At 38.6% G+C, this 27,999-nt stretch overlaps 1 protein-coding gene across 2 annotated transcripts in view; it reads right to left on the minus strand.

Moving 5' to 3' along the window:
* The window catches only part of FERMT2 (FERM domain containing kindlin 2), a 93,196-nt gene that overhangs the window by 56,783 nt on the left and 8,414 nt on the right, over positions 1-27,999 (minus strand). Inside the window, exons 1-2 of one of the 2 annotated variants that reach the window (XM_047861128.1) lie at positions 27,121-27,445; positions 26,539-26,704 (exon numbers count right to left, since the gene is read on the minus strand). In XM_047861128.1, coding sequence (XP_047717084.1) covers positions 26,539-26,695 — 157 coding nt within the window. In that variant the 5' untranslated portion in view covers positions 26,696-26,704; positions 27,121-27,445. Of the gene's footprint in view, positions 1-26,538; positions 26,705-27,120; positions 27,446-27,999 lie in introns of those variants that run through there. The other variant, XM_047861129.1, reaches the window with a different exon arrangement.

Genomic DNA, 27,999 nt, shown 5'->3' on the forward strand with positions numbered 1-27,999 from the left:
ATGTTACAATTTTCAGTTATATTCTAGGTATAGTGTAACCACCTCCTTTTATTTGGTATATTGTGATTTTATTTATTTTTTTATGACTTAAAAAAATTAAATGTTTTCTTATAATTTTTCTCAATTTAAAAATTTTTTTACAACTCATAAAATTTTTACATAATTCAAACTTTCATATCAGTTACAAATACGGTACAAAGACCTTCCCCCCCACCGAACCATTCATTCATTCATTCATTCATTCGTTCATTCATTTTACCCTTTTAGAAAAGTTTATTTATTTAATGTCTACACTCAATGTATAGATGTACAGGGGCTCAAACTCATGATCCCAAGGTCAAGAGTCACATGCTCTTCAAACTGACCTGCCAGGCACCCCTATTTAACATATTCTTTTTTTTTAATTAACTAATTTTTAAAATTTTATTTTTAAATTTACATCCAAGTTAGTTAGCACATATGGTATACTGTGATTTTAAATTTTGTATCTAGATAGTCAGAAGCAACACACCACAAATACAAACCTTCTCAGAAAAAAAACCTAAGGGAAAATATACAATAAAGTCACTGTTTGTTTTCTTTTTTTAGGGGACAAAACATTATTCATCAATTTTGCCTTTTTAGTAATTTTTTAGAATTCAAGAACTATTTTTAATTTCATATACCCAATAAAGGTCTTCTATAATAAATTTTATTAGTATGTGCTGATTTTTCAAAATATTTTGCCAACACCGAATAATGTATAGAATTGTTGAATCACTATGTTGTACACCTGAAACTAATATAACAGTGCACATTAATTATACTGGAATTTAAAAATAAGCTTTTTATTTCAATTAATTAATTACTTAAAAAAAACACATTTTGCCAGGATTCTGGAAAGAATTACTCCTGTATTCCTTATTTAATTTTTTAAAATGTTTTATTTATTTTTAAGACAGAGAGAGAGACAGAGCATGAGTGGGGATGGGGCAGAGAGAGAGAGGGAGACACAGAATCTGAAGCAGGCTCCAGGCTCTGAGCTGTCAGCACAGAACCCGATAAGGGGCTCAAACTCATGACCTGTGAGATCGTGACCTGAGTGGAAGTCGGACGCTCAACCGACTGAGCCCCCGGGCGCCCCTATTCCTTCCTTATTTAAAAGATCCAATCATGTTGTGCTCTGTTACACATAAAAATAACACTATTTGCTAGGCATGCAAATTCATATCATTAAAATTGCAAATGGCTAAAACACTAACTGAATCAATATAAATCTTCCTCCTTGACTGTAACAGAATGCTCGAATTCATGTAGTTGAGTATTTATCCTACAAAGACACCACATGTATATTCTAAGGAACAGAAGGCTTAGGGTTTCATTATTGGGGTGCTAAGTATACAAATATTGCTTATTCTACCAAATGGCTTTGAGGCATTCACCAGCTCCATGAGTCACAAAAGAAAAGCAAATATTTCAAATGCTTTCTGCTACAGAAAATATGTCCCTCTTTATGCAATGACAGCTATCTTACACTCTAGAAAATATGAACAGAGAAAGGGGATACACTATTAACATACTATTTAATCTTGTCCTAATAGGGCCACAATTCCTTCTTGACCATTTTGATATGCAATTCTAAAACGCAACTATTTACTTTCATTTTAAAAAAATTTTAGGGTCACCTAGGTGGCTCAGTCAGTTAAGTGTCTGACTCTTGATTTTGGCTCAGGTCATGCTCTCATGGTTCGTGGGTTTGAGCCCTGCATCAGGTTCCACGCTGACAGCAGGGAGCCTCCTTGGGATTTTCTCTCACTCCCTGCGCCTCTCCTGACTCTCCTGCTCACGTGCACTCTCTCTCTCTCTCTCTCAAAATAAACTATGTATAAAAAAATAATAAATGAAATAAAAAATTAAAAATTTTAATTGTTTAAAAGTAAAAACAAAAAGCCAAATAGAAAGTTAACTGAATTAACTTATTCAAGTACTCACATTTTAAAAATAAGTAACTAATTAGTAACAGTTTGAAATAAACAGGAAACAAGATGTTACTTTTAAGTAGCTTAGATTTCTAGTTGCATATTTACGAAATAATATTCATTCAGGAAGGAAATACAAAATTTGTTTAGCATTCTCATAACTTCCATAAACCAAAAGCAAAGTTTACATTAGATAATCTTTGCTAAGTCAACATTTTATTTTAAATTATAAGTACACAGACACTTGCTGGGCACATGCCTTATTTTTTGTAAACAGATATTTTTCTACTGCGCAAATATTATATACACTTTCTGCTGTTGCCTTTTGTTTTGGGATCCTCTTAAAACCCCAAATTAGGTGGTAATAACTACTGCATGTCAAGAATTTACCCTGTCTTTACTGATGGCAAAGAACTCTTCGATCCTAGTAAGCTATTAACAAAGCTACTAATAAACAACTGGCTCTGACACCACTGCAACAAGCCATGCAAACCGACCAGGCCAGTCCACATCACAGGCCACGGTCCTCTTGACCTCCAAAATAAGACTTTCCAACTCTTCCGTTGCACCATTTACTTCTACTGCCTAATCACTCCTCTACCAAACTTAGAGGATCTTCCCTCCTTCACTTCACAACCAGACTGACTGAAACAATTACAGGCACAACTTGTTTTATTGTACTTGCTTTGCGGCAACCCAGCTTTGAGCGAATCTACTGGCACCATTTTTCCAAAAGCATTTGCTCACTCTGTGCTTCTGTTACAGTTTGGTAATTCTTGCAATATTTCAAACTTATTTTTTGTTATAGTGATCTGTGATCAGTGATTATGACTTGCTGAAGGCTCAGATGATAGCATTTTTTAGTAGTAAACTATTTTAAAATTAAGGTATGTATACTGTTTTTTAGACATAATGCTACTGCACACTTAACAGACTATAGTGTAAACATAACTTTATATGCACTGGGAAACCAAAAATTTCATTAGACTATATTATTGGGATATTCATTTTATTGTGGTGGTTGAGAACCGAATCCAAAGTATCTCCAAAGTATGCCTCTATTATAAATTTTATTATCATCAGGGTCTAAGACACCACTGGGCAATCCTAGATTTCTTTCATCCACTGCTATATTTCAACCTTCACAACCTTCCTCAAATTCATGACTATCCTCCCTCCTTCTAGGTAGATAATCATGGATTCTACTTCAGAAAATACAGAAACTATCAGACTGGAACTATTTCACCTACATGCCAACCAAATCTAAAACCCTCTTGCATTTGAATCTGTACAGATCTTCTGCCTTTGTGTTATGACAAAAGAAGTGTCTAAGTGTCTATTTATCTCAAACCCATCCTATTAACTATGCTCTGCTGCTCTTCCCACCTTCTAGGAACCACACTTCTTATACTGGCCCCCTAAGGTATCTCATCCATTCTCATGGCATTAAATGGCATCTATACACTTAACATTTCTAATTTTTATCTCCAGCCCAACCTTCTGCATAGAGCACTAGCTTATACAACCTACTGCCTATCCCATATCTCCATCTGGATGTTTCGCAAGCATCTCAAACTTAGTATATCCAGAACAACCCAATTTTCTCCAATCCCTACTATCACTAAATAGCACTAACTGCCAACCCAGTTGCTCAAGCCAGAATCTAGAGGTAATGGATTCTTCTTTCCCCACCCCCCCCCCACATTTATCAGCAGTCCTTTCAGTTCAACTTCCCAAACTCTCCAGTTTCCACTGGCATGAACTTATTTTGTTCAGGTCACTATCACCTCTTCCACTGACCACTGGAACAGCCTCCTAACCAGTCTCCTGATTCCATTCAGCACTTCCCACATAATATCCAAGGTGATCTACTCAGCACTCATGTCATTCCCCTGCTGAAAAGACTTTAACAGCTTCCAAATGCACTCAAAATAAAATCCAAATGCCTTATCACAGTCTACAAAGCCCCACACACTATGGGTTATTTACTTCTCTGAGTTTACCTTGTGCTACTTACCCTTCCTCTGCTTCAACCACACTTTCCTCCTTTTATTCCAAGAACTAACAACCTCTTTCCTGCCTCAGTTGCTGTGCACATGCTATTCTACTCTGAATGTCTAAATACCTCTCATCTTTCAAATTTTAGTTTAAATTTCATGTTCCCAGAGAAGGCTTTTTCACCACCCTAAGATAAACCTTCCAATATCCTATGTCCCTCCATTATCCTCTATTTCAGTACACTGTGATACTGATGATCAAAATTTGCATTAGTTTTGTTTGTTGTTCATGGGAGGGATAAGTGTTTTCTTCCCTACTAGATTATAATCACTAAAATGAAAACATTGTCTATTTCAACCACCATTATATTGCTAGCACCTAGAACACTGCCTGGCACACAATCCCTGATAAATGAATAAATCTTCATATTGAAAATTTTAAAGACCCTTCATTACTACCCCAAGAAAACATTAACCCTGAAGACACCACCAAGAAAAAACCCATTTTGTCTTCAACTTTAGAACTGAAACATGCTTCTATACTAACCAGAAACACAAGGGAGATTTCCTTAGACATGGGGAAACCAAACTGAACTGACTTCCTCTTCTTTCTCACATCTTTAAAAAGAATGAATTACTTTGTCCAAGATAAACCCTACTGTACGAAATGATTATGTTCCAAAAGTTCATTTACCATAAAGAAACATTATAAACAATAGCTACATTCCAAATCAGACTGTTACACAAATCTAAAATAACCCAAGGTATATTACTAACAATATTATATCATACTAAACATGTATCACAAGTTTTTTGGGGGAAATATGTAGACAATGCTTCAACTTGAGATGTTGTAAGGAAAACTGTCACCAGTGGCATCTACACAATCTGGGTTAGAGAGGGAAGAGAAGACTGCTGGTAAGCTGTGGGGAAGATAAGGGCTTCCTGCTAACCTAGGGTCCTTGGCTTCTCCCTGTCCTCTTTGCACAACTCCAGGAATTAACCTGCCTCCTTCCTCTTTTCCAGCTGTAATTTGTTGTCTTAAGCCAAGGTTTCTTACATTTACTAAGCTACTGACAGAAGAGTTTTAGTTTCTGCTTTCCTCTCTAACTGCTGAAATAAATATACAAACTCTTCTAATGTTTCTAATGAAATGCCAATAATGTATAAAGACAGGGTCTACAAGTAAAATTAATGCTTCAGTAAGTTTTAAAATTCTCTCTATGATGTTATCCCTAATATCTACTGAAATGTAAGGACATCAGATATTAATTTCACTATTCAATCACATATTCTTTTGTCCTCAGCTCTCCTTCCTCCTCACCTTTCAGAGGTGAGGATGCTGAGGATCCCCTCCCTTGATTTTAGGATGTTCCTTCTTGTTCTTGTCTCTTTAAGTATTCAGACCTTTAAAAGGCAAAGAGGAAGCAAAATGGATGACAAATATTATTCTTCAGGTGCACAATCAATAAATGAATTAATAAACATTTTCCAAGTATTTACCATTTGCCACACTAAGGTAGGCCTCAGGAATATAAAATTAGTAAAACCTCCCATCCTAAGGCACTTACCATCCCAAGTAAGGGACACAGACCAGTAAAATGAGCTAAAAAGGTAAAAGAACAAAATGCCACAGAAGCAACCAACTATAAGGAAACAGATGAATTGGGCTCTGAAGAAGAGGTGACATATTACCTGGAACTTAAGAGACATGGGAGTTCCAACACATGCTAAGAGGAACTATACTACAGACCATGGAGGCTCTAAATCAGATTATTTTATGAAAGTAACAATGATGGGATTATGGAGAATGAATCAGAAAAAGGAAGAGCCTGGCAGCAAGAAGTTTACTGCAATGTTCTGGAAGCAGGATCCGATTTAAGGCAGAAGCTGAAGAGAAGGAGCCAAATATGATGAACATATATAAGTTAGAATCACAGGTCTTAATGATAATGACTATAGATCAGAGAGGACAGTTGGAAAGTGGAGAGGAAATCTAGAAAGCTCCTAGCTTGAGAATTAAGTGGACAGTAACAAAAGCACTAAGATTTGTTCATTGAACATTTAATATATATGGGTAAAACTTAACACATTCTCATTTAATTCTCACACAATGCTAAGCATTAAATACTACTAAAATCCCCGTTTTAGAAATGAGAAAACCAAAGGATAGGAGTTACATAACTTGGCCAAAGATCATAAAGCTAGTATATACAGAAGCAGACTCTGAATCCAGATCAATGTGACTTCAGAAGTGGCATTCTTTCTTTTTAAGTTTTTATTTTAATCACCCGGTGCCCATCACAAGTGCCTCCTTAATCCCCGTCATCCATTTTACCCATCCCTCCACCCTCTGGTAACCATCAGTTTGTTCTCTATAGTTAAGAGTCTGTTTCTTGGTTTGTCTTTCTTTTTCCCCCTCTGCTCATTTGTTTTGTTTCTTAAACTCCACATGAGTGAAATCATATAATATTTCTCTTTCTCTGACTCACTTATTTCACTCAGCATTATACTCTTTAGCTCCATCCATGTCATTGCAAGTGACAAGATTTCACTCTTCTTTATAGTTGAATAATATCTCACTGTATATATATACACATCTTCTTTATCGAATCATCAATTGGTAGATACCTGGGCTGCTTCCATATCCTGGCTATTGTAAATAATGTTGCCATAAACTCAAGGGTGCATGTATCCCTATGAGTTAGTGTTTTTGTATTCTTCGGGTAAAGAGTGGCAACCTTAAACAACACTCCATTAACCAAGATAAAATTATTCAGAAGAGAAACAGATTTGGACCTGTTAAACTGAAGTCAAAGGACTAATGTTAAGATTGATTTACATTTCATAGTGAAATCCTGATGATTATCCTGCACATTTTGTATAGGAAATATGTATTCAGGAGTGAGAAAGAAGGTAGACTGGACATCTGCAGGAAAGTAAAGATTATTAAATACAGTGGAAACACCAGGTCTTCCCAGAGGGAGCAAGGAGAAGTGAGATAGGCTTCATATGGGGAATGTATTGCCTCCCTTCCCTTCCTTAGCACCCGCTTTTCCTCCCTCAGAGCTAAGTGACCTGCACTGGTAAGAATACTATTTGGGGATAGATTTCAAAAAATCTTGAAGGCAAATGGCTACAGCAGACAGTAAAATTCTGGTGAGAGGTTCAACAAACTTTCCATGAAGTCTAACCTCACCAGACCTTACCGCAACTTGTTTAGCTTGTGCCTTTCCCCCACCAGTTATCACAGAGCTGCTATGAGGCTCATGTAAACTGGGAACTGAAAATGTCCTCAGAAATCAATCCAATCCAGGGCCCCTGGGTGGCTCAGTTGGTTAAGCGTCCAACTGTTGATTTCAGCTGAGGTCATGATCTCAGTCATGAGATCGAGTCCCATATCAAGGCCCAGCATGAAGCATACCTAAGATTCTCTCCTGCTCCATCCCCCTGGAGAGAGGGAGAGAGGGAGAGAGGGAGAGAAAAGAAAGAAAAACTCAACCTAATCTAAATTCTTCCTGTAGATAAGGAAACCAGCTCCAGTGGAATTAGTGACTTGCTTGAGCTCCCACAGTTCCTCAGTAGCAGAGATGAGATCAGAATTCAGTTATCACAGATATCTAACTGATATGTCAACTGAATAGTCAGCATGAAAAAATGGGTTCAGGGACGAAATTTAGGTTGATCCAGTTCTGCCCAAAGTAAACACTGCCTCCCTGGCACAGAGAAACCCTATCACCAGAGAGACTGCCACTCTATTAGGGTCTCCAAGAGGTATGTGGAAATAGTCATTCAAACCATTCCATTTCCTTGTTCTAATACTATCCATATGTATTGGAATACCAATTTATTGATATATAATGGACCCCATCACCCACCACACACTTACCAAGAAGCTAATCAATTCAAGATATATACTAAGAAAAATAAGAAATTACACCAGAAAATTATGAACTAGACCATGAAAATTGTAATTCAAGAGAGGGAAGGGCTGGTCATAGAGGAGGTCCTGCCTAGAATCAGCCAAAACTACACAAGTCTCTCATCAGGTCAGTCTCTAAACACCAAATGTGAATGTATATTTAAATTATGAATGTTTCAAACTGATTTAATAACAGCAAATATAAACATACCTCATTTTATTGTGCTTCACTTTACTGCACTTCACAGATAACTGTGGTTCTTAGAGATTCTACATTTGTGGCAACCGTGTGTCAAGCAAGTCTATCTGCAATCATTTTTCCAACAGCATTTGCTCACTTCATGTCTGTCACATTTTGGTAAATTTCACAATATTTCAAACTTTCTCATTTTTACTGTATTTGTTATGGTGATCTGTGACCTCTGATGCTACCATTGTGTAATTATTTTGGGGTTCCACAAACCATGCTCGTATGACAGCAAACTTAATCGATAAATGTTACATGTGTTCGGACTGCTCCACGGGCCAGCTTTCCACCATCTCTTTTCCTCTCCTCAGGCCTCCCTATTCCCTGACAATAACAATACTGAAATTAGGCCAATTAACAGCCCAGTTATGGCCTCTAAACGTTCAAGTAAAAGGAAGTGTTGCACATCTCCCACTTTAAATCAAAAACTATAACTGATTAAACTTAGAGGCTGAAAGCTAGGTCTCTTGTGCAACACAGCCAATTTGCAAATGCAAAGGAAAAAATCTTCAAAGAAAAGTGTTATTCCAGAGAAAGCAGGAATGATGAGAAAGCAAAACAGCCTTATTGCCGGTATGAAGATTTTAGTGGTCCGGACAGAAGATAAAACCACCCACAACATTCCCTTAAGCCAAAGCCTAATCCAGAGCAAGGCCCTAATTCTTCTATTCTATGAAGACTGAGAGAGGTGAGAAAGCTGACAAAAGTTTGAAACTGGCAGAGGTGACTCATGAGGTTTAAGAAGCCAACTTCAGAATATAAAAATGCAAGGTGAAACACCTAGAAGATGCAAGTTATCCAGAAGAAGATTTAGTAGCTAAGATTAATGAAGGTGGCTACGCTAAACAAATTTTCAATATAAACAAAAGAGCCTTATATTGGAAGATGTCTTCTGCGACTTTCATAGCTATAGCTAGAGAGAAGTCAATGCCTGGCTTCAAAGCTTCAAAGGACAAGCTTACTCTCTTGTTAGGGGCTTATGCAGCTGATGACTTTAAGTTGAAGCCAATGCTCATTGACTATTCCAAAAATCCCTAGGGCCCTTAAGAATTACACTGAATCTACTCTGCCTACGCTCTATAAATGGAACAAAGCCTGGATGACAGCACACCTTTTTACAATATAATTTACTGAATATTTTAAGCCCAATGTTGAGACCTACTGCTCAGAAAGAAAGATTCCTTTCAACATACTACTGCTAACTGAAAATGCACCTGGTCCCCCAAGAGCTCTGATGAAGATGTACAATGAGATTAATGTTGTTTTCAAGCCTCCTAACACACCATCCATTCTGCAGCCCATAGATCAAAGTGTCATTTCAATTATCAAGTCTAATTATTTAACAAATATATTTCATAAGGCTAATGCTGCCATGGATAGTGAGTCCTTTGATGGACCTGGGCTAAGTAAATTGAAAATCTTCCAGAGAGGATTCACCATTCTGGATGCCATTAAGAACACTCCTGATTCATGGGAAGAGATCAAAATATTAACATGAACAGGAGTTTGGAAGAAGTGGATTCCAACCCACATGGAGGACTATGAGGAGTTCAAGACTTCAGTGGAGGAAGTAACTGTAAATGTCGTGGAAACAGTAAGAGAGCTAGAATTAGAAGAGCCTGAAGGACTAAATTGCTGCAATCTTGTAATAAAACTTGAATGGATAAAGTTGTTTCTTATGCATGAGCAAATAAAGTGGTTTCTTGAGGTGCAATCTACTCCTAAAGATGAACACAAAAGGACAACAAAGTATTTAGAATAGGACATAAGCTTAGTTGATAAAGCAGCAGGAGGGTTTGAGACCATGGACTCCCAATTTTGAAAGAAGTTCTACTGTGAATAAAGTGCTATCAAACAGCATCACATGCTGCAGAGAAATCATTCATGAAAGGAAGAGTCGATCAATGAGGCAAACTTCATTGTTGTCTTAAATTATTTCTTTAAGAAATTAACTGGGGCCACACCCACCCCACCATTTCAGCAACTATCACCCTGATCAGTCAGCAGCCATCAACATCAAGGCAAGAGCCTCTATCAGCAAAACGACCATGACTTACCGAAAGCTCAGATAGTGGTTAGCATTTTTAGTAATAAAAGTATTTTTTTAATTAAGGTATGCACATTGCTTTTTTAGACATACTGTTGTTATTGCATACTTAATAGACAACAGCATAATGCAAACATAACTTGTATATGCACTGAGAAACAAAACAATTCTTCTGACTTGCTTTATTGCAATATTCACTTTATTGCAGTGGTCTGGAACCAAACCAGCAATTATCTCTGAGGTATGCCTGTAAAACTCAAAACGATTACTGTCAGCAACTATTTAAATATTTTAAGAATGCATATACTAATATGCAAAATTAAGCTGAACTTTAAAACAAGTGAAAACCGCAAACAGGTGTCAATAGCAAATAAGCAATCTAGAAAAACTATGTAATCACTTTTGGTTTTATATTTGAGATTTATGTTATTATAAAATTAATACTCTACCATCTAAAAGTAATTGGAATACCTTCCAAGTCATTTCCTCTCTTCCTGGTTTGACTCTTCAAAAGTCTAAATTAATCTTATTTTAGAGGATGACCCTCCCCTCTTCCAGAACTACTCTTTAACAACATAATTCTCAGTAGTACATTCTACACTCCATCACAACACCATCATCTAAGACTTAAGTTTCTATAATATGATCATTAATATTCTACAAAGTATATTGTTGATTTTCCATAGCTATTAAAAACAGAAACAGACTGCATAAAGTCCCAACACTACCTTAGCTAACATATTTTGTTAATCAATAAGGTACAAAAAAAAAAAAAAACTGGCAATGAAGCATGAAAATATTTCATAACTCCATAATTGTCCTCCATTCCACTCCACTCCATCCAACAAATTAAGGGAAGACTACACCAAGATCATGCAAATAGTAATTATATTAACCTAACCTTTAAATCTTTGTTTGGACATATCTCCTCGAATCCTATTCTGTTTCTTCCTCTCCTTCAGGTTTTCTTGGAACTTACCTCTTAAGCAGCTGTTGAATTGTCCCTTTCTCTCCTTTTACATTGCCTTAGTTGAAGTCCTCAACATTTCTTGCCTGACTACTATAATCCCATTTTTTTGCAAAACTAAGTTATCTTATAAAATGTAAATTTGGGGGGCGCCTGGGTGGCTCACTCAGTTAAATGTCCGACTTCAGCTCAGGTCATGACCTCGTGGTTCATGAGTTCAAGCCCCGCGTCGGGCTCTGTGCTAACAGCTCAGAGCCTGAAGCCTGCTTCAGATTCTGTCTCCTACTCTCTCTGCCTCTCCCCTGCTCATGCTCAGTCTCTCTCTCTCTCCCAAAAAAAAATAAACATTACAAAATTAAAAAAAAATAAAAAATGTAAATTTGGTAATTTTACTTCTCTACTTAACTTTCCAAGTCCTCTCTTGCTAGTGTTTTATAGGATCTTAATAGGTTATACAAATCTTAACAATCTGTGCCCCACATCCCTCTAGCTATCCCCAGCTACAACTCCTGCTTTGGCCAAGTCTGTGGCATAACTAGGTGTTTCAGAGCTCCTTGCCTGGATACTTTTTTCTTTGCCCACTCAGAAGGTGATAAAGTCCTACAGTAGAATCAGCTCAAATATTACCATCTGAGTCTTCACTGACCCACCCCTGTCAAAACAGTTAAGGTACATATTAGCACTCTGAATAAGACATTACACTTCATTATATTTTAAATAAACAACTTCAATTGAGGGTCTTTGAGCTTATTCATCCTGTATCTCAAAGACTGAACCCAGGGTATAGCACCCAGAATTAAACCAATAAACATGTGTAACAAGGGTGCCTAAGTGGTTCAGTTGGCATCTGACTGTTGGTTGCAGCTTGGGTCATGGTCTCATGGTTTGTGAATTCAAGCCCACATCGGACTCCATGCTAGCAGCATGGAGCCTGCTTGGGGTTCTCATTCTCTCCCTCTCTCTCTGCCCCTTCCCAGCTCACTCTCTCTGTCTCTCTCTCAAAATACACTTTAAACAAACAAATAAATAAATGTAATATAGAGGCAACATGTTAAAAAACCTTAATATGGAAAATTGTTATTACTCCATGACAAAAGTTTTTGTCAAAGATTAAAAACTCTGTCAGTTTTAGGTGAAATAGGAAAATGAAAAAATAGAAAAACTGGTATTAAGTGCAGTGTAATTTAAAACATTAGAAACATTGAGAACTGCTACATTTCTTTGTAAAAATTTATCAAGAGTTGTTTAAACAGTGCCCACCTATGCCTTGGCAAATCGTTGTACTCCTTCTAAGTTTGGGTCAACTTCCAACATTCTATCCTTTGCACTTTCAATGTCATGAAATATCTCTGAGAGTTCCTTTCATAACAATTTTTTTTGCTTGTGTTACTTTGAGACATTTTCATCCTTCTTGTCATACCACCTTCCTCATTTATGTCAACTTATCTGCCTTCACTAAATCCCGTTGGCTGCATGTCTAGTCTCTCAATGGTGACAGCATCCACAGTCCATGGTGAGCTATTTCTTCTACAATTCCCCATCCATGTGTGATTCCAATTTCACTCCCAGTATTATCACTCTTTGTTTCTTTGCTGTACAATTCCCACTGTCAATGATCCATTTTTGTAAAAAAGGTCGTGAGTTTATTAGTGGAAGGCAAAAAGGCAACACTACTACACACTGTGCCTATGCATGAACTGTGTAACAAATATACAGTGACCAACCATGGGCAGACTCTGAAATAAGTGACATGAGCGGTCACTGGGTCACAATGCACACCTGTTATTTACATAATGAAGAACAAGGAGTTCTTACTTCAAGCAATTATTCATTCTTAAAGTATGGTGGTAACTAAAATGGGAACCCTGTTGTTGGATGGCTGGTGCTACTGACCTAAACCCTGATAACTGAAATGTGTATACTGAAAGTATACAAAGCACTGATGGTTTCCAAAAATCTATCTGGTATGTCATTTTCTTTTTAAAATGATTTTAATCTGTTAGCAGATGCTGTAAACTGCTTCAAAGTTTACACATCATTCAAATTGCCAACATACTCCTTTTTTTTTTTAAGTAGGCTTCATGCCCAACATGGGGCTTGAGCACACAACCCTGAGATCAAGACCTGAGCTAAAATCAACAGATGCTTCACCGACTGGGTCACTCAGCACCCCCAACTGCCAATATATTTCAGTTAAAGTACCCCATTCAAGGGGCATGTGGGTAGCTAAGTTGGTGAAAAGTCTGACTCTTGACTTCAGCTCAGGTCATGATCTCACAGTCTGTAAGATAGAGCCCCACATAGGGGTCTGTGCTGGCAGCGTGGAGCCTGTGTAGGATTCTCTCTCCTCTCTCTCTGTGCCCCTCCCCTGCTCGTACACACTCAAAATAAATAGACATTTTTAAAATACGAATTAAAAAATAAAGTACCCTATCCAACTTTAAATTTAAAAAATGATTATTTTTACATTAAAGCTTCAAAGACTGACTAAAGTGGATGGATTGATCAATTACAGAACACACTTAGAAACTAAAAAGTCACAAATTGGTATTTCTTTGATATAACTCACTGACTGAAAATTTAGGAATTGGGTCATCAATAGAAAACAGAATCAACTAAGCTTACAAACTGCCTTTTGAAGTTATTCAGCAACTCAAAATAATGTCTATCAATTTCAATTTGTTACTTAATACTACAAAATATACTAACCCAAAGTAGTTGAGAAGCTTTATCAGATCACATAAACCGTGCATGCAACTACACAGTGCCCACAAATAGAGGAAAGTATACCAATTATTCATTTCCAGTGGGTGGGTAACTTTCTATCCAATCCTAAAGGCTTACTACTAATTTGGTTCAACTTGGCTTAATTCCTAGAAGACTGGACTGGGGAGTTCATGAATTATCAACATCTGACAAATTCTAAGACAGTAACATCAGGGTTGAATTTACCAGTTAGTATTTGACTCACAAATGTACTAACTATATATATTTGTCTTTTAAAGGTGATCAAAGGTGCTAACCATTCTACAGTTCAAAAAAGAAGCAATTTAGTGAGAATATTTTATTGGCTTTGACATTTTAAATTTATCTCAGAAAATACTAACAAATCCTCATACAGGAGTCTAGACTACTGAAATAAATATTTCTTGGAATCCAAGAGGTCTTTACTGCTTACATCTTAGTTACTGACATTCATACTTGAATGAGCTTCAAATTGGAAAAAATCTGAGGTCTCTCCCTGTTTAAAGTCTTTACTGGTATCTCACAGCTCTTAGTATATCTAACACTAAATCTTTTAAGCCTGGTTTATAAAGCACTTTAAGCACTTATTTCTTATGCCTGTCAAGCCACTAGTTCCCCAGGACTGCTCTTCCCTCATCAATAGACTTCTTTCAGTTCCTCAAATGGCCACCCTCTCTCACTCCACCTCTCATGCTGGTACTTCTCATCTTCTCCCAACCTGTTCTTCCTCCAACCCATGCCCTTATGCTAACATCCTCTGCCATTCTTCTGGCTAATTCCCACTCCACCTTCAACTTAAAAGTAATTGCCTCCGAAAATCCTTCCCTATATACCAGAGGTCAGGTAACCAAGTAGATACTCCCATAACTATTTCAATTATCAACACTCATCAAATTATAGCAATTACTTATTTAAAGATTGTCTTGCCCCTACGACTACAAAATGAGTGAAAATAAAGAATGAGTTAGGGGCGCCTGGGTGGCGCAGTCGGTTAAGCGTCCGACTTCAGCCAGGTCACGGTCTCGCGGCCCGTGAGTTCGAGCCCCGCGTCAGGCTCTGGGCTGATGGCTCAGAGCCTGGAGCCTATTTCCGATTCTGTGTCTCCCTCTCTCTCTGCCCCTCCCCCGTTCATGCTCTGTCTCTCGCTGTCCCAAAAATAAATAAACGTTGAAAAAAAAAATTAAAAAAAAAAAAAAATAGAGTGTGAGTGTACAGAAGTATATTCATGCAGGAACGTTTATACACAAATGTCCCATCTCACTCTAAAGTCTTTCGTTCCCTGTCTGAGATCTTTAAGGCACTTATTTACTCCCTAAACCCATAAGGTAAGATACTTAATAGTGAGATATTCCAAAGGTCCATCAGGATCCTCAATAAAATAACAATTATTACAAACTAGTACTTACCAGGTGCCCAAGAACCGTTCTACGAACTTTACACATATATATTCACTTAATCCTCACAAGAAACCTATAAGGAAATATATGATTACCCCCATTTTACTTGTAAGGAAATCAAGACACAGCAGTGTTAAATAACTTGGCCCAAGGTCACAAAGCTGATAGACAGTGAAACCAGTATTCAAACCTAGGCAATCTGGCTTCAGGTAACGTATTCAGAAAGTTCAGAATCATTCAACAAAATTCACAAGAGCAAGAAAATAAGGTGTTTCTGGTCAAATACCACATAAATACAGTGAAAACAAAGTAGACAGACTACTTCAATCTACAATTCAAGTTTACGTTTTAGGTTTACATAGCATTTAAAATATAACTGGTGATAACATTTTATTGAGCTCTTACTAATTACCAGGGATTCTGTGAATCCTTTTAATACCATCCTTAGTTCTTATACTAACTCCAAGAAACGGGTAAGTAAACTAAGGTTAAGTAAGATTAAATAATCAGAAGTTAAATAACATGCCAAGGTCACATATAAGTAGTCATGTCTTAGACTAAGTTCTTAAACTAACAAAGTTTACCTTTAATGAGAGCATTTGCCTAAACCAGAATTTAAATTTATTGTAAATACCTTCCAGTTCAGCATAATTTATCTATAATTTTGCATACACTGGTGCATAAAATCTGCTTCTAAAACATTCTTGTCATATTTTCTTTATAATACTACCAACAGTGATGCAAGGTAGCACAATAAAGTTAAAATACATTCCTGGGGCGCCTGGGTGGGCTCAGTCAGTGAGTGACCAACCTCAGCTCAGGTCATAATCTTGCGGTATGTGGGTTTAAGCCCTTCGTTAGGCACTGTGCTGACAGCTCAGAGCCTAGAGCCTGCTTCAGATTCTGTGTCTCCCTCTCTCTCTGGCCCTCCCCTGCTTGTGCTCTGTCTGTGTCTCTCTCAAAAATAAACATTAAATAAATAAATAAACAAACAAATAAATAAATACTTAATATGGTAGAGAACAAGTATTATTTGGCTTACCTTTATAAAAGACATATTCTCAATCATTTATAAAATATCATTATTTACCTAGTTCAGTAAAAGGGAAAAATTTACATACCACTAAAAGAGTCTGGACTACAATCATCATTATTATCATCACTGCATTTACAAAGTCTATTCTGAAACACTTCATATTCATTAACTAACTTAATCCTTTAATAATCCTATAATAAAGTTACTATTCACTCCATTTTACAGCGAGCAGCCAGAGGCACAGACAGGTCACACAGCACAAAGTTGTACAGCTAGAATATAGTAAAGTCAGGACCATCACAGCAGCAGGCTGTCCCCACACCCCAATCTATGCTCCATAACAAGAGCATTCTATCACAGCAACAGAACTCAACACCTTGCATAAAACTGTAAATTGAAAACAGCAATCATTTGCTCTTTTTCCAAGTTATTTCTAAATTCAAAGATTAGGAAATTCCACAACTACATTAAAGAATATTAAGCTGGGAAGCACTTATCCAATAGACATCTTCATCTAGCATCAATAAAGCTGGCACTTTGTTGGTGTTTTATTCATAAACCTGAGTGTTCCATTAAGAAAAAGTTATCTAGGGGCACCTGGGTGGCTCACTCGGTTGAGCGTCTGACTTCAGCTCAGATCCCATCTCACTGGTCGTGGGCCTTGAGCCCCACGGTTGGGCTCTGGGCTGACAATTCAGAGCCTGGAGCCTGCTTCAGGTTCTGTGTCTCCCTCTCTCTGACCCTCCCTGCTCGCACTCTGTGTTTCTCTCTCCCAAAAATAAACATTAAAAAAAAAATTAAAAAGAAAAAGATATCTAAATCATCATTACACTTGCTTTGAAATTACCATCTTTGAAATACTTGATATAGTTTTTAGTTACAGCATAATATAAAAACTAAGATAGCTAAATACTTGAGAAAAGATTCACTACAGATTATAAAACAGATTTCATCTCCTCTGAGCTAGAGATGATCAGGTTCCTAATTTTGGAATTATATAAAGTTGCCCAAGGAAACACTGAAGGTGGCTGATCCTCATACAATTAGATAGTAGATAATCAAGTCCAAAAACATGAATCATGAAAGAAAATCCAAATGTAACCTCACATTTTAATCATTTACTACTTATCTTCTTCTCTTATACAGAATAATTCACTTAAGAGCAGAATTATTGAAACTGAGGAAAAAATACAAGATAAAAATTTCAAAACATTTTTCCAGGTAACTCTAGTTAAGTCACTATGAATAAATAGTATAATACTCTCAGTGAAGGAGTGGACCAGGATTTGAATAAGGATCCTTTTTTTTTTTTTTAAGATTTTATTTTTAATGTTTGTTTATTTCTGAGACACAGACATGAGCTGGGGAGGAGCAGAGAGAGAGGGAGACACAGAATCCAAAGCAGGCTGTATCTAGGCTCTGAGCTTCAGCAGAGAGCCTGATGTGGGGCTCGAACTCACAAACCTTGAGATCATGACCTGAGCCAAAATCAGACGCCTGAGCCACCCAGGCACCCCTGAATAAGGATCCTTTTATCCACAACAGGATTATTTTAGAATGGTGTATCATCTAGTTGAAGGAGTTACCACATTTGAAAAACAATGATCAAAGAACTCTAATAAAATTACAAAGAGAAGGAAACAAATTTAAATGAAGGCTTATTCTGTGTTTACCTATACTGTATAGATAAGGAAATTAAGATTCTGAAACATTGAAAACTCTGATTTAAAAAAAAAAAAAATCACACAGCTATTAAGTGGTGGGGTTAAAGATTAGAACCCAGACTTAATTCCTCTGTAACATTCCTAGAACATTAAATTCTGAAGCTTTTCTTTGATTATTCAAAGATGCTTCATGATAGTATTTGTGACTAAAACTAAGTTTTCTAGTAGATTAGTAACAAATTGGTTTCCATTGGACACCACAGGTTAGGCAGATTTCTTACATATGACAACTTTAAAAGGCTCAACCCAGAGAAGAAAAAAATTGATAAAATGGACTTCATCAAAATTAAGAACTTCTGCTCCTTGAAAGATACTGTTAAGAAAATGAAATGACTACTGGTAGACTGGGAGGAAATACTGCAAAACACATATCTGAATAAGGACTTGTATCTAAAATACATAAAGAACTCATAAAACTCAATAACAACATAATTTTTTTAAAAACAGGCAAAAGGTATGAAGACATTTCACTAAAAAGATATACAGATGGCATAAACGCATGTGAAAAGCTCCCCATCATTAAAGAAATGTGATTTAAAATCATAAAGAGATACCCCTACATACTTATTAGACTGACTAAAATTAAGAAAAATATAAACAAAAGACCTGACAACACCAGTGCTGGGGAAAGACTCAGAGCAATTGAACTCTCAAACTGTTTTCTTCCAGTTCTCATACAATACTGACAGGCATGCAAAATAATGTGGTCACTTTCAAAAAGATGGCAGTTTCTTATAAATTTAAGTATATGCTTAGCATACTACCCAGCAATCCCACTCCTCAGTAGTTATCCAAGAGAAATGAAAATATATGTTCATGCTAATGTTTACAGCAGCCCTATTCATAATCTCTCCAAACTGGAAATAATACAAATGCCCTTCAGCTGGTGAATGGATAAACTTGGTAAACATCCCTACAATAAACTACACAGAAATAGAAAAAACTGCTTTTACACTCATGACACATAGATGAATCTAAATGTACTATGCTAAAAAAATTTTTTACTTAGAAAAATTTTATATTATGCTAAGTGACAGAAACCAGACTCAAAGCTACATGCTCCGTGGCTCCATTTATAGGACATTCTAGTAAAGGCAAACTATCAGGGGTTTTCAGGAGTTGGGGTTAAGGGGATGGACTGATTGTAAAGGATACAAGGAAACTTCTTGGGAGTGCTAGATAAATCCTGTATCTTGACTACAGTAGTTTTACATGACTACATAATTTGTTAAAGCTCAGCACATTGTACTAAGAAGGATGAATGTTAAGGTAATGTAAATTGTACCTCAGCAACATAAACATCAACAAGAAACTAATATAAATGCAATTATGCAAATAATTCGTTACAAATGAATTATAATGGATATGAATTTGTAACCACAAACCCAGTGTAGAACATCATACCTCCATTTTAAAAAATCATTTAAAAATATTCCTTTAGAATATTCGCTTAACTCACACAGGGCATATATACCATTTTGTAACATACCATAGCATTAGCATTATTGGTTTTTATTTCAGTAAAATAATTATTTAAATAAAAATACTGCATGCATTCACTTTTTTCCAAAACCAATTTCATTAGTTTCTAAACAGGCTGAATGCTTTCATGTGCCAAGAAACAATTTTATATCATTCCTTTGTTATAACTGAATAAAAAAACATTGCTCTTATAAAAAGAATTAATTTACTACTGAAGACCTCATGGTTATAGATTTTTCAAATCTCTGTAATACCATCATCCACTTATTGGTCCATTTGACTTCAGAAATCTTAAGAAAACAGCAGTTAAATAGCTTTTATTACATTTGAAAGAGGTAGGTGTGTGTCTGGAATGATAGCTATTTTTCTCGTTTAGGGGGTGAGAACACAAAGCAGCCCCAAACTAAACTCTGAGGAGTACAAGTCTCTGTTTTCAAAGCTGTAACCTATTAAATAGTCCAGATTACATTTAACTCCTTTTAAAAGCAGTTCCCTTCCTCCCCCCACTTCCCCCCCCCCCGCCCCCGCCCCATTCTGTATATTCAGGGGCTCTCAATGCCAAAGAAAACAGCCCCTCTCATTTGTATAACACTAATAGTTTATAAACGCATTTTCGCACATATAATCTCTTTTAATTCTCACCAAGGCCTATGAGAAAGTGCTTTGTTTTTTTGTTTTTTGTTTTTTTAATTTCCATTTTGTAGACATCAAAAACCCACTTGGAAGGTCAGATTAGTTGTTCAAAAATCACACACACCAGGTTAAGTGGCAGGGCCAGAATGCTGTTGTTTTTTTTTTAATTTTTTTTTTTAACGTTTATTTATTTTTGAGACAGAAAGAGACAGAGCATGAACGGGGGAGGGTCAGAGAGAGGGAGACACAGAATCTGAAACAGGCTCCAGGCTCAGCTGTCAGCACAGAGCCGATGCAGGGCTCGAACTCACGGACCGCGAGATCATGACCTGAGCCGAAGTCGGTCGCCTAACCGACTGAGCCACCCAGGCGCCCCCAGAATGCTGTTTTTTTATTACTCTGGTATCCATTAGCATCTACTACAGCCTGAAGACAGCCAACATTATGGGAAAGCTATACCTAACAATGTCTAGTAATACTAGCAACACTTGATAGCCACAATGTATTATTAAAGGAGAGTGAGTAAAGAACAGTTTAGTGACTACTAAATGTGGAATGAAATCCTGGATGGAAAAAACCAAAGGCCATTACTGGAACAAGAGGCAAATTTGAATAGAGATGCGTATTAGACAATACGACTGAATCAATGTTTAATTCCCTGAATTCGATAACTGTAACATAATACGTAGAGAAAGTCCTTGTTCTTAGGTGATACATATTTTAAATATTCAGGAATGAAAGGTTATGATATCTGCAACTTACTGAAAGTGATTCAAAAAAATGTGTGTATAGAGAGATCAAATGGCAAGACGCTAACCGGTGACCTAGGTGAAGATTATACCGTACTCAGTTATTACTACTGAATTTATAAGATTGAAATTTCAAAAGGTGTAGAAGATAAAAAGTAAAACATTAATATTCTCTAAGTTTTCTTAAATAGCTATTAGTCATCTCCAATGAGATCTTTTGTTAAGAAACTGAATTTAAAAAGACACATTATTTTTAGTGCCTCTGTAAGTTAACTCTAGTTGAATCAAACAGATTTGGTTCATTTAAAAACAACAGGGTACAAAACATGGCAGCAAACAACACATAATATTTCTGAGGAACAGCTCATACTTTTTTAATGCTATGGCAATTTTTAGTAAAATTTACATACTGTCCTTAATTTTAAGAAGCCTAACATCTGCTAAAAACAGATAAAATCCAATGTCCAATTCTTATGGATCATTAACAGTATTCCAAAAAGAGTAGACATGCTGTCAGATAGTACATACTTAGCTAAAATTCAATCCATTTCAATATATATGATTTTACCATTGAGTGTTTCTCCCATCCCATTCCAAAAGATTTTTTTAACAATTTTTTGTAATCTTAATATATTTCACAATAAATGCAGTGTAGTTGCACCATGTACATTATTTTATTTCCATGAATTCAACCATACATAAGCCCTCAGGGAAAAAACACTGTGGATTTCAATAGCATAGACACCATTTCACTAACAAACATGCCTTCCCCAAGGAGCACTAAGCACAAGTATGAGAATGGAGCTGTCCAGTTAACACATGCCTTTCTCCCTGTGCATCTTGCCAAGCTTCACTCCTAGTATTTAAAGCATTCTTGTGCAACAGATCCCACAATGTAAGGCAACTCTTCACCTGGTGCTCAGCTAAAGAAATTTATTTTTAAAGTTTCTGAAGGAAACACTAGCTACTTTGTACTTCTAGGAGACAATAAATGTATAACATAATTCACAACCACTTTAAGAGATTTTCAAAGGTTATTTTAACTAAAATCTATTTTTTTGTCACATGTACTAACTTCACAACTTAACTCTATCTGAACATGCAACTCCAACATAAATGTACACTATTATTTACACCAAGAACATAACACACTTCAATGCAAGGAGGACTTCTTTCTAAAGGCTACATTCAGAAACATTCCTTAAACTTTCTAGGTCAACTCCATATATTTCTTTTTAGTTATTCCTGAGTCCACCAATTTGTACTTTCTTTCTCTATATTTTAACCTGATCTAACCACACTTCTACATTCTTCCTACTCATAGACTCACAGCAAAAAGAAACTCAGAAATCACAATCTAGGGGTGTCTGGGTGGCTCAGTCGGTTAGGCATCGGACTCTTGATCTTGACCTCAGCTCAGGTCATGCTCTTTCAGTTCGTGAGTTCGAGCCCCGTGAACTCACAAACTTGTAGACAGAAATTCAGAAAAGAAAAAAAAAAAGTTCAGAAAAGACATTTATAAAGTGATGCTGAAACACAGCGAAACAAAGCAGCTCTTTGGCATTTAGAATCCTCAATACTAAGTTCTGAGTACTACTGAGTAGAACAGTTTTAGTATTTCTTGATCTGCAGAGGAACATAAGGGAATCCCATAAAATTGGGCCTCTTCCTTACAAAACTTAGTTTTGAATACAATTAGCTTATCATTTTATTCTGATGTCTTATTTTTATAATTCTTATCCCTGATGTTCTTTATATTAACTCTACTTTTTTGTTTTTGTAAGTTGTATTTATTTAAGTAATGTCTACACCCAACATGGGGCTCAAATTCACAACCTTGAGATCAACAATCACATGCTCTTCTGACTGAGCCAGTCAGGGACCCCTTATTAACTCTTGACTTTAAAATAAAAAACACTCTACAGGTTTGAAAATTATTTTTAACAAAAAGTACAATAAATTTTTAAAATTCTATTTGAAGCTTTCAACCTGGATTTTTAAAAAATAATAAGGTAAAAATAACAATTTTTCATTTTCAGAATGAGGTATGAACATTGAGGGCACCACTGTGGAGATTATTTCTCTAAATCAGCCTAAACTAAGTCATAGATAGAAAAAGTTTTCTGTGACATCAGGATATAATTCTCTAAAGCCCGCTTCTTCATAGCATACAGTCTTTATTTTCTTTTAAAAGGTCAGTGCAGAATAACATGAGTTTTACACTAAGATTTAAAGAAGCTTTACAGATCTTTGAATCAAAGTCAGACATCAAAAAATCATAGTTTAATGACCTTAACTTAAGTGTGAAAGTTCTTTATAAAATTCCAACCACGTCGGGGCATCTGGGTGGCTCCGTCGGTTAAGCAGTGACTCTTAGTTTTAGTTCAGGTCATGATCTCGGGGTTCATGTATTCAAGCCCCATGTCAGGCTCTACAGTGACAATGTGGGGCCTGTTTGGGATTCTCTCTGCCTCTCCCCCAGTCTCTCTCAAAATAAATAAACTTAAATAAGTAAGTAAATAAAATAATGTTGCCGATACTACTAAGGAAGCATTATTTAGTTTTTTTAGCTTGCTTAATTGAAGTGCCTAAGTTTGGGCTGAACACTATACCTTCACAATAAGGCTGACCTTCAAGGGCCAAACCCAGGAGTTGTGTCATGATCTGTTTCTGATCACAGACCTCTTTGAGAATCTAATGAAAGTTAAAAAGCCTCTTCTAGGGGTGCCTGAGTGGCTCAGTTCGTTAAGCATCTGACTTCGGCTCAGGTCATGATCTTGCGGTCCGTGAGTTTAAGCCCCGCATCGGGCTCTGTGCTGACAGCTCAGAGCCTGGAGCCTGCTTCAAATTCTGTCTCCCTCTCTGTCTGCCCCTCACCTGCTCGTGCTTTGTCTCTCTCTCTCTCTTCCAAAAATAAGCATTAAAAAAATATAAAAAAAATTAAAAGCCTCTTCTCAAAATACTCCATATGTGCACATACATACACATTTTTATTTTTTAAAACTATTTATTTATTTAAATAATCTCTACACCCAGCATGGGGCTTGAACCCACGACCCCAAGATCAAGAGTCACACGCTCTTCAGACTGAACCAGACAGGAGCCCCATATACAGAATTTTAATACAATTTTGAAGGAAGGAGTCATCATACAATCTATCAATCCATAGAAATAATTGTTATCACTGGTTACACAGGAAGAAATCCTTAAAACTTAATGCTTCTGGTATTCATACAGATTCTGATGAGAGTAAGAAGAACACCAGACAGGCATCTGGGATCTGAAGATGTTGGTGAAAGCTGCAATACTTCTGTTCTATGGTACCATAACTTCCAAAGCCATAGAAGTCAGATTCTGGTAAATGTCCATCTCTGCTCAGCAATCCCAAGACTCATGACCCTGTGCCATATCCACCTCTTATCATCTAGATTCTGCAAGCTGCTTTCATCTACTGTAGTTGCTGACAAGTCCACCCAGTCCACCCTTTAAAACCTTCAGGGACACAATGTTTCTCAAAAGGCAAGCCACAGCAGTTTTAAGCAACTCTGAAGAAAGTTCCTTTTTAATTTGACTAACCTGGTTTGTAAATTTTAGATCCTGCCCTACTGAATTTCTCCTCTTCTCAGTACCAGAAGGTAACAAAATAGTTTACCATTCAAAGAATCTAATCCTAAAACCAGGAGCAAAAAATCATTTAGCTCTACTTTTACCAAACAGATAAGTCAGAATAATGATGAAAAGCACTTTCTATTTGGAAGTCAAAATGTAACAGATCACTACTGGTTCAGTTCAAGAAAACAGAAAGGTTTCCACGTACACAGCATTTCCTACTTTGCTGGGCTTCTTTCACTGCGTAAAAAATTAAAAAGTATCAACATGAAAAGATTCAGATTATAGTCAATATTAACATCAGTTCTGTCTGCAAATAGTTTATTCTCTATATCTCTATTTATGTCTGTGATTCTGCAATAAATAGTTCTAATCAATGCAATATAAATATAGAAGTCATTATTTATTCATCAGAAAAAGACTGGCTTTCAAGAACTGTAAGCTGTCTCAGTCACCTTCAACAGCTCCTTTTTCATATTAAGAAACATCTCTTATTGAAACCAGTGTATTAATAAGGTCCACTGATCATATATAAGCAATCTGACACAAATGCTTGTTTCCTTTGAAACAAAGGAAACACTAATAATTATATTTGTTATTTTCTTCCTTAAATTATCCCACACTAGTGCTGGACAAAAAAGATTCACAAGTATTTTACAAACAGTGATTGATGCAGTCAATCAGATAGGAAAATGTTAACCAACAGTTAATTGGATTAACACTAGGGCAAAAATCTCACTTTCAAAGGACTACCCAGGGGGGGCTCGCTTTCCTGGGCTCTGTCTCAGCCCAACAATGCACGGTCCTAAGGAAGAGTCTACCTGGTAAGGAGCTTCTTTTAGGTCCTTCAGTAATTAAACTTCCTGCAGAGATACAAAGAACGTCCACTTAAATGAATTTTGGCCTTATTTTGCAAATTCCATTGGGGCACTATTTCCCTAAATTTACAGGGTAGGTATACAACAATCCCTGAGTTAAGAAATATGTTTCCTGAAAATAACCACTTCTCTAATTTTCCAGAGTGCCTTGAAGAATAAATACTGTTTAAATAAAGACCCCCTCCCCCCCCCCCCAAAGGCAGTGCCACACCTCACCTTATCAGAACTGCAAGACATACAAAAGGCATGTTAAACTCAGGAAGTCGGACCTCTGAGCATTTCTCTTGTGATAAAATCATCTATACAAACATTTCAGTTGATTTTTAAAACTGAAAATTCCATCACAAGCAAAATATGCACAGAATTTTCTTACAGTCCATATTATTGGATACCCTAGTATTTCAACCTTGTCAGTTTTAAATCAATGTGGTATATACATTTGTACCCAAGCAAATACTGAGTCCCGAATTAGTTTAATTATGCCTGTTTTTTAAGCACAAAATTCTTTTATGAGCTTGTTAATATACAACTGAACACTCGAAATAGCTGATTTAAAGCAGGACTACAGATAGTCAAACACTGCCCCACCCCTCATAAGAGTGGATGACTGGAACATTTTAATACACTCCATCACGTAGTAGCACAGCTATAAGAACCTTCATACTGGCACCAGAAGTTACACATTTTCCAGTACAGTTTATACTTCAAAGAATTTCTGCATCATCCTCAATACCAGATGTCGCCAACATTCAGGTACACTGAAGGCAAGTTATTGATAACCACAAGCCCTGTTAACGTCCCCCTTTCAACATAAACTTGCGCTCTTTTCTCATTTCTTTCAACGCGAAGTCGCTGAATGCAAAGAAATAGAGTGTTTTCGCAATTTTAAACTGTTTACGCAATTAAGTTTATTAATTGGAAGGCTGGAATCACTACATTATGAAATTTTCAAACAGTAACGACGTAAAACAAGATACAAAGGTGAAAAAGTCTGTTTCCTTCAACACTGAAAGACCTTTGAGTTTTGCAAAGTGTTTGCGGGATTCCAAGCAGGATTTCCAAAATCCACCCCTCCCCCAGCCGCCTCCCCCTCCCCGCAGCCTCAGTCTGGAGGTCGTTATCTTGCCGCGGCTGGGATGCTACTCACCGAGTTTTTCCACCAACTTGAGCATCACCCCTCCAATGTGCACTTCCCCGGTCACTCTTAGGGTGACATCGCGGTTCAGGTCCGTCACATGGACGCTCAGTTCCCACGTCCCATCGGCGTAGCAGCCATCTGGCATCCTTATCCCGTCCAGAGCCATGGCTCCTTCCTGCGAGCACGGAGGAAATGGCTCTCGTAAGCGTCACTCCCCCAAAGGAAGGCAAGTCCCACCGAATTCGCAGGGTCCGCCGCGGAGCGGGAGGAGGCGGAGGCCCCGAGGGTTTCCGCACGAGCTCGGGAGCGCGGCGGCGGGGAGGGAGCGCGGGCGGGATTGTGCGCCCCGCGCCCTTACCGGCGGCCGCCCGCGCTCCCGCCCCGGCGGCGGCCCTCGGCCGGACTCGGCGCCGCCCGCCCGCCCCGCGCGGCCCCAGCCTAGCGGCCCTCGCCTAGCGGACCGCGGCGGGCTTCACCTGCCGTACTGCCGGCCGCGCCGCGGCGCGGGGCGACGCCGCCCGCGGGCCCCACGTCCCTCCTCCCCGCCCGCTCTCCCCCTCGGGTCCCCGCCGGGGTCCCGGCCCCTCTCACCGCGCGCTCCTCGCGCTCCCGGCCCGGGGCTCGCGCGGCAACAGGCGCGGGGGGCGGCGGCTCGAGGGGCGGCGGCGCCCGGACCCCCTCCTCAGCCGGCCAAGCGCTGCCTCCCGGCTGGAGCGACTAATGGAGTCCTGTCGTCGCGGCCCCTAGCCTCCCTCCCGGCGCTCCACCCCTCTCTCCCCGCCCCCTCAGTCGGACGGCTCGGGCTGGGCGCGCCTGCTCCCTCCTCCTCCGCCCGGACGAGCAGTCGCGAGCGGGCCGGACCGCCTCGCCCCCTCCCCCACTGTCCCCCGCGGCCGCGCCGCGGGCTGGGGGCCGCGCGGACTCCCGGGCTGGGGCGGGGGGGAGGGCGGGGCGGCGCGCGCGGTGGTGGGGGCAGCCGAGCGGGGGAGGCGGGGGGCGCCCGCGGCGCAGCAATCTCAGCCCCGCCGAGCCGCTGCCCTTTTATGGAAATGAAGGACCGGGAGTAGGGATTGAATCCAACATCCGGGCTCTCGGCGGCGGGACCTGAGGAGGGGGAGCGAGGGGAGCGCGGGCGGCCTCCCGCGGGGGCGCGGTGGGCGGCCGGGCGCTGCGTTCCGCGCTTGGGCCTCGGGCTTGGCCGCGGCCCGTGGCGGTGGGTGTCTGTGCGTCCAGCGGGAGAAGTGGGCTTGTCCGTGAGAAACGGCCACAGGAAATTCCCAGGGCAAGGTCGTGTGGAGGGAACAAAGTCCCCCGCCCCCTCCCCACGCCTGGAGCGGGTCCCGAAGTCTCGGGGCGGGAAGAGGTGCCACCCTCCGGGAGCTGGAGAGAGGGGTTTGGGAAGTGAAAACTTTAGGAAGTAAATGGCCAAGCTAGCTGCATGAACATCCCACAAAAGAATGAGAAAACCCG

This window comes from Prionailurus viverrinus, chromosome B3 (assembly GCF_022837055.1).
Source record: "Prionailurus viverrinus isolate Anna chromosome B3, UM_Priviv_1.0, whole genome shotgun sequence".
In the NCBI taxonomy this organism is placed as follows: Eukaryota; Metazoa; Chordata; class Mammalia; order Carnivora; family Felidae; genus Prionailurus; species Prionailurus viverrinus.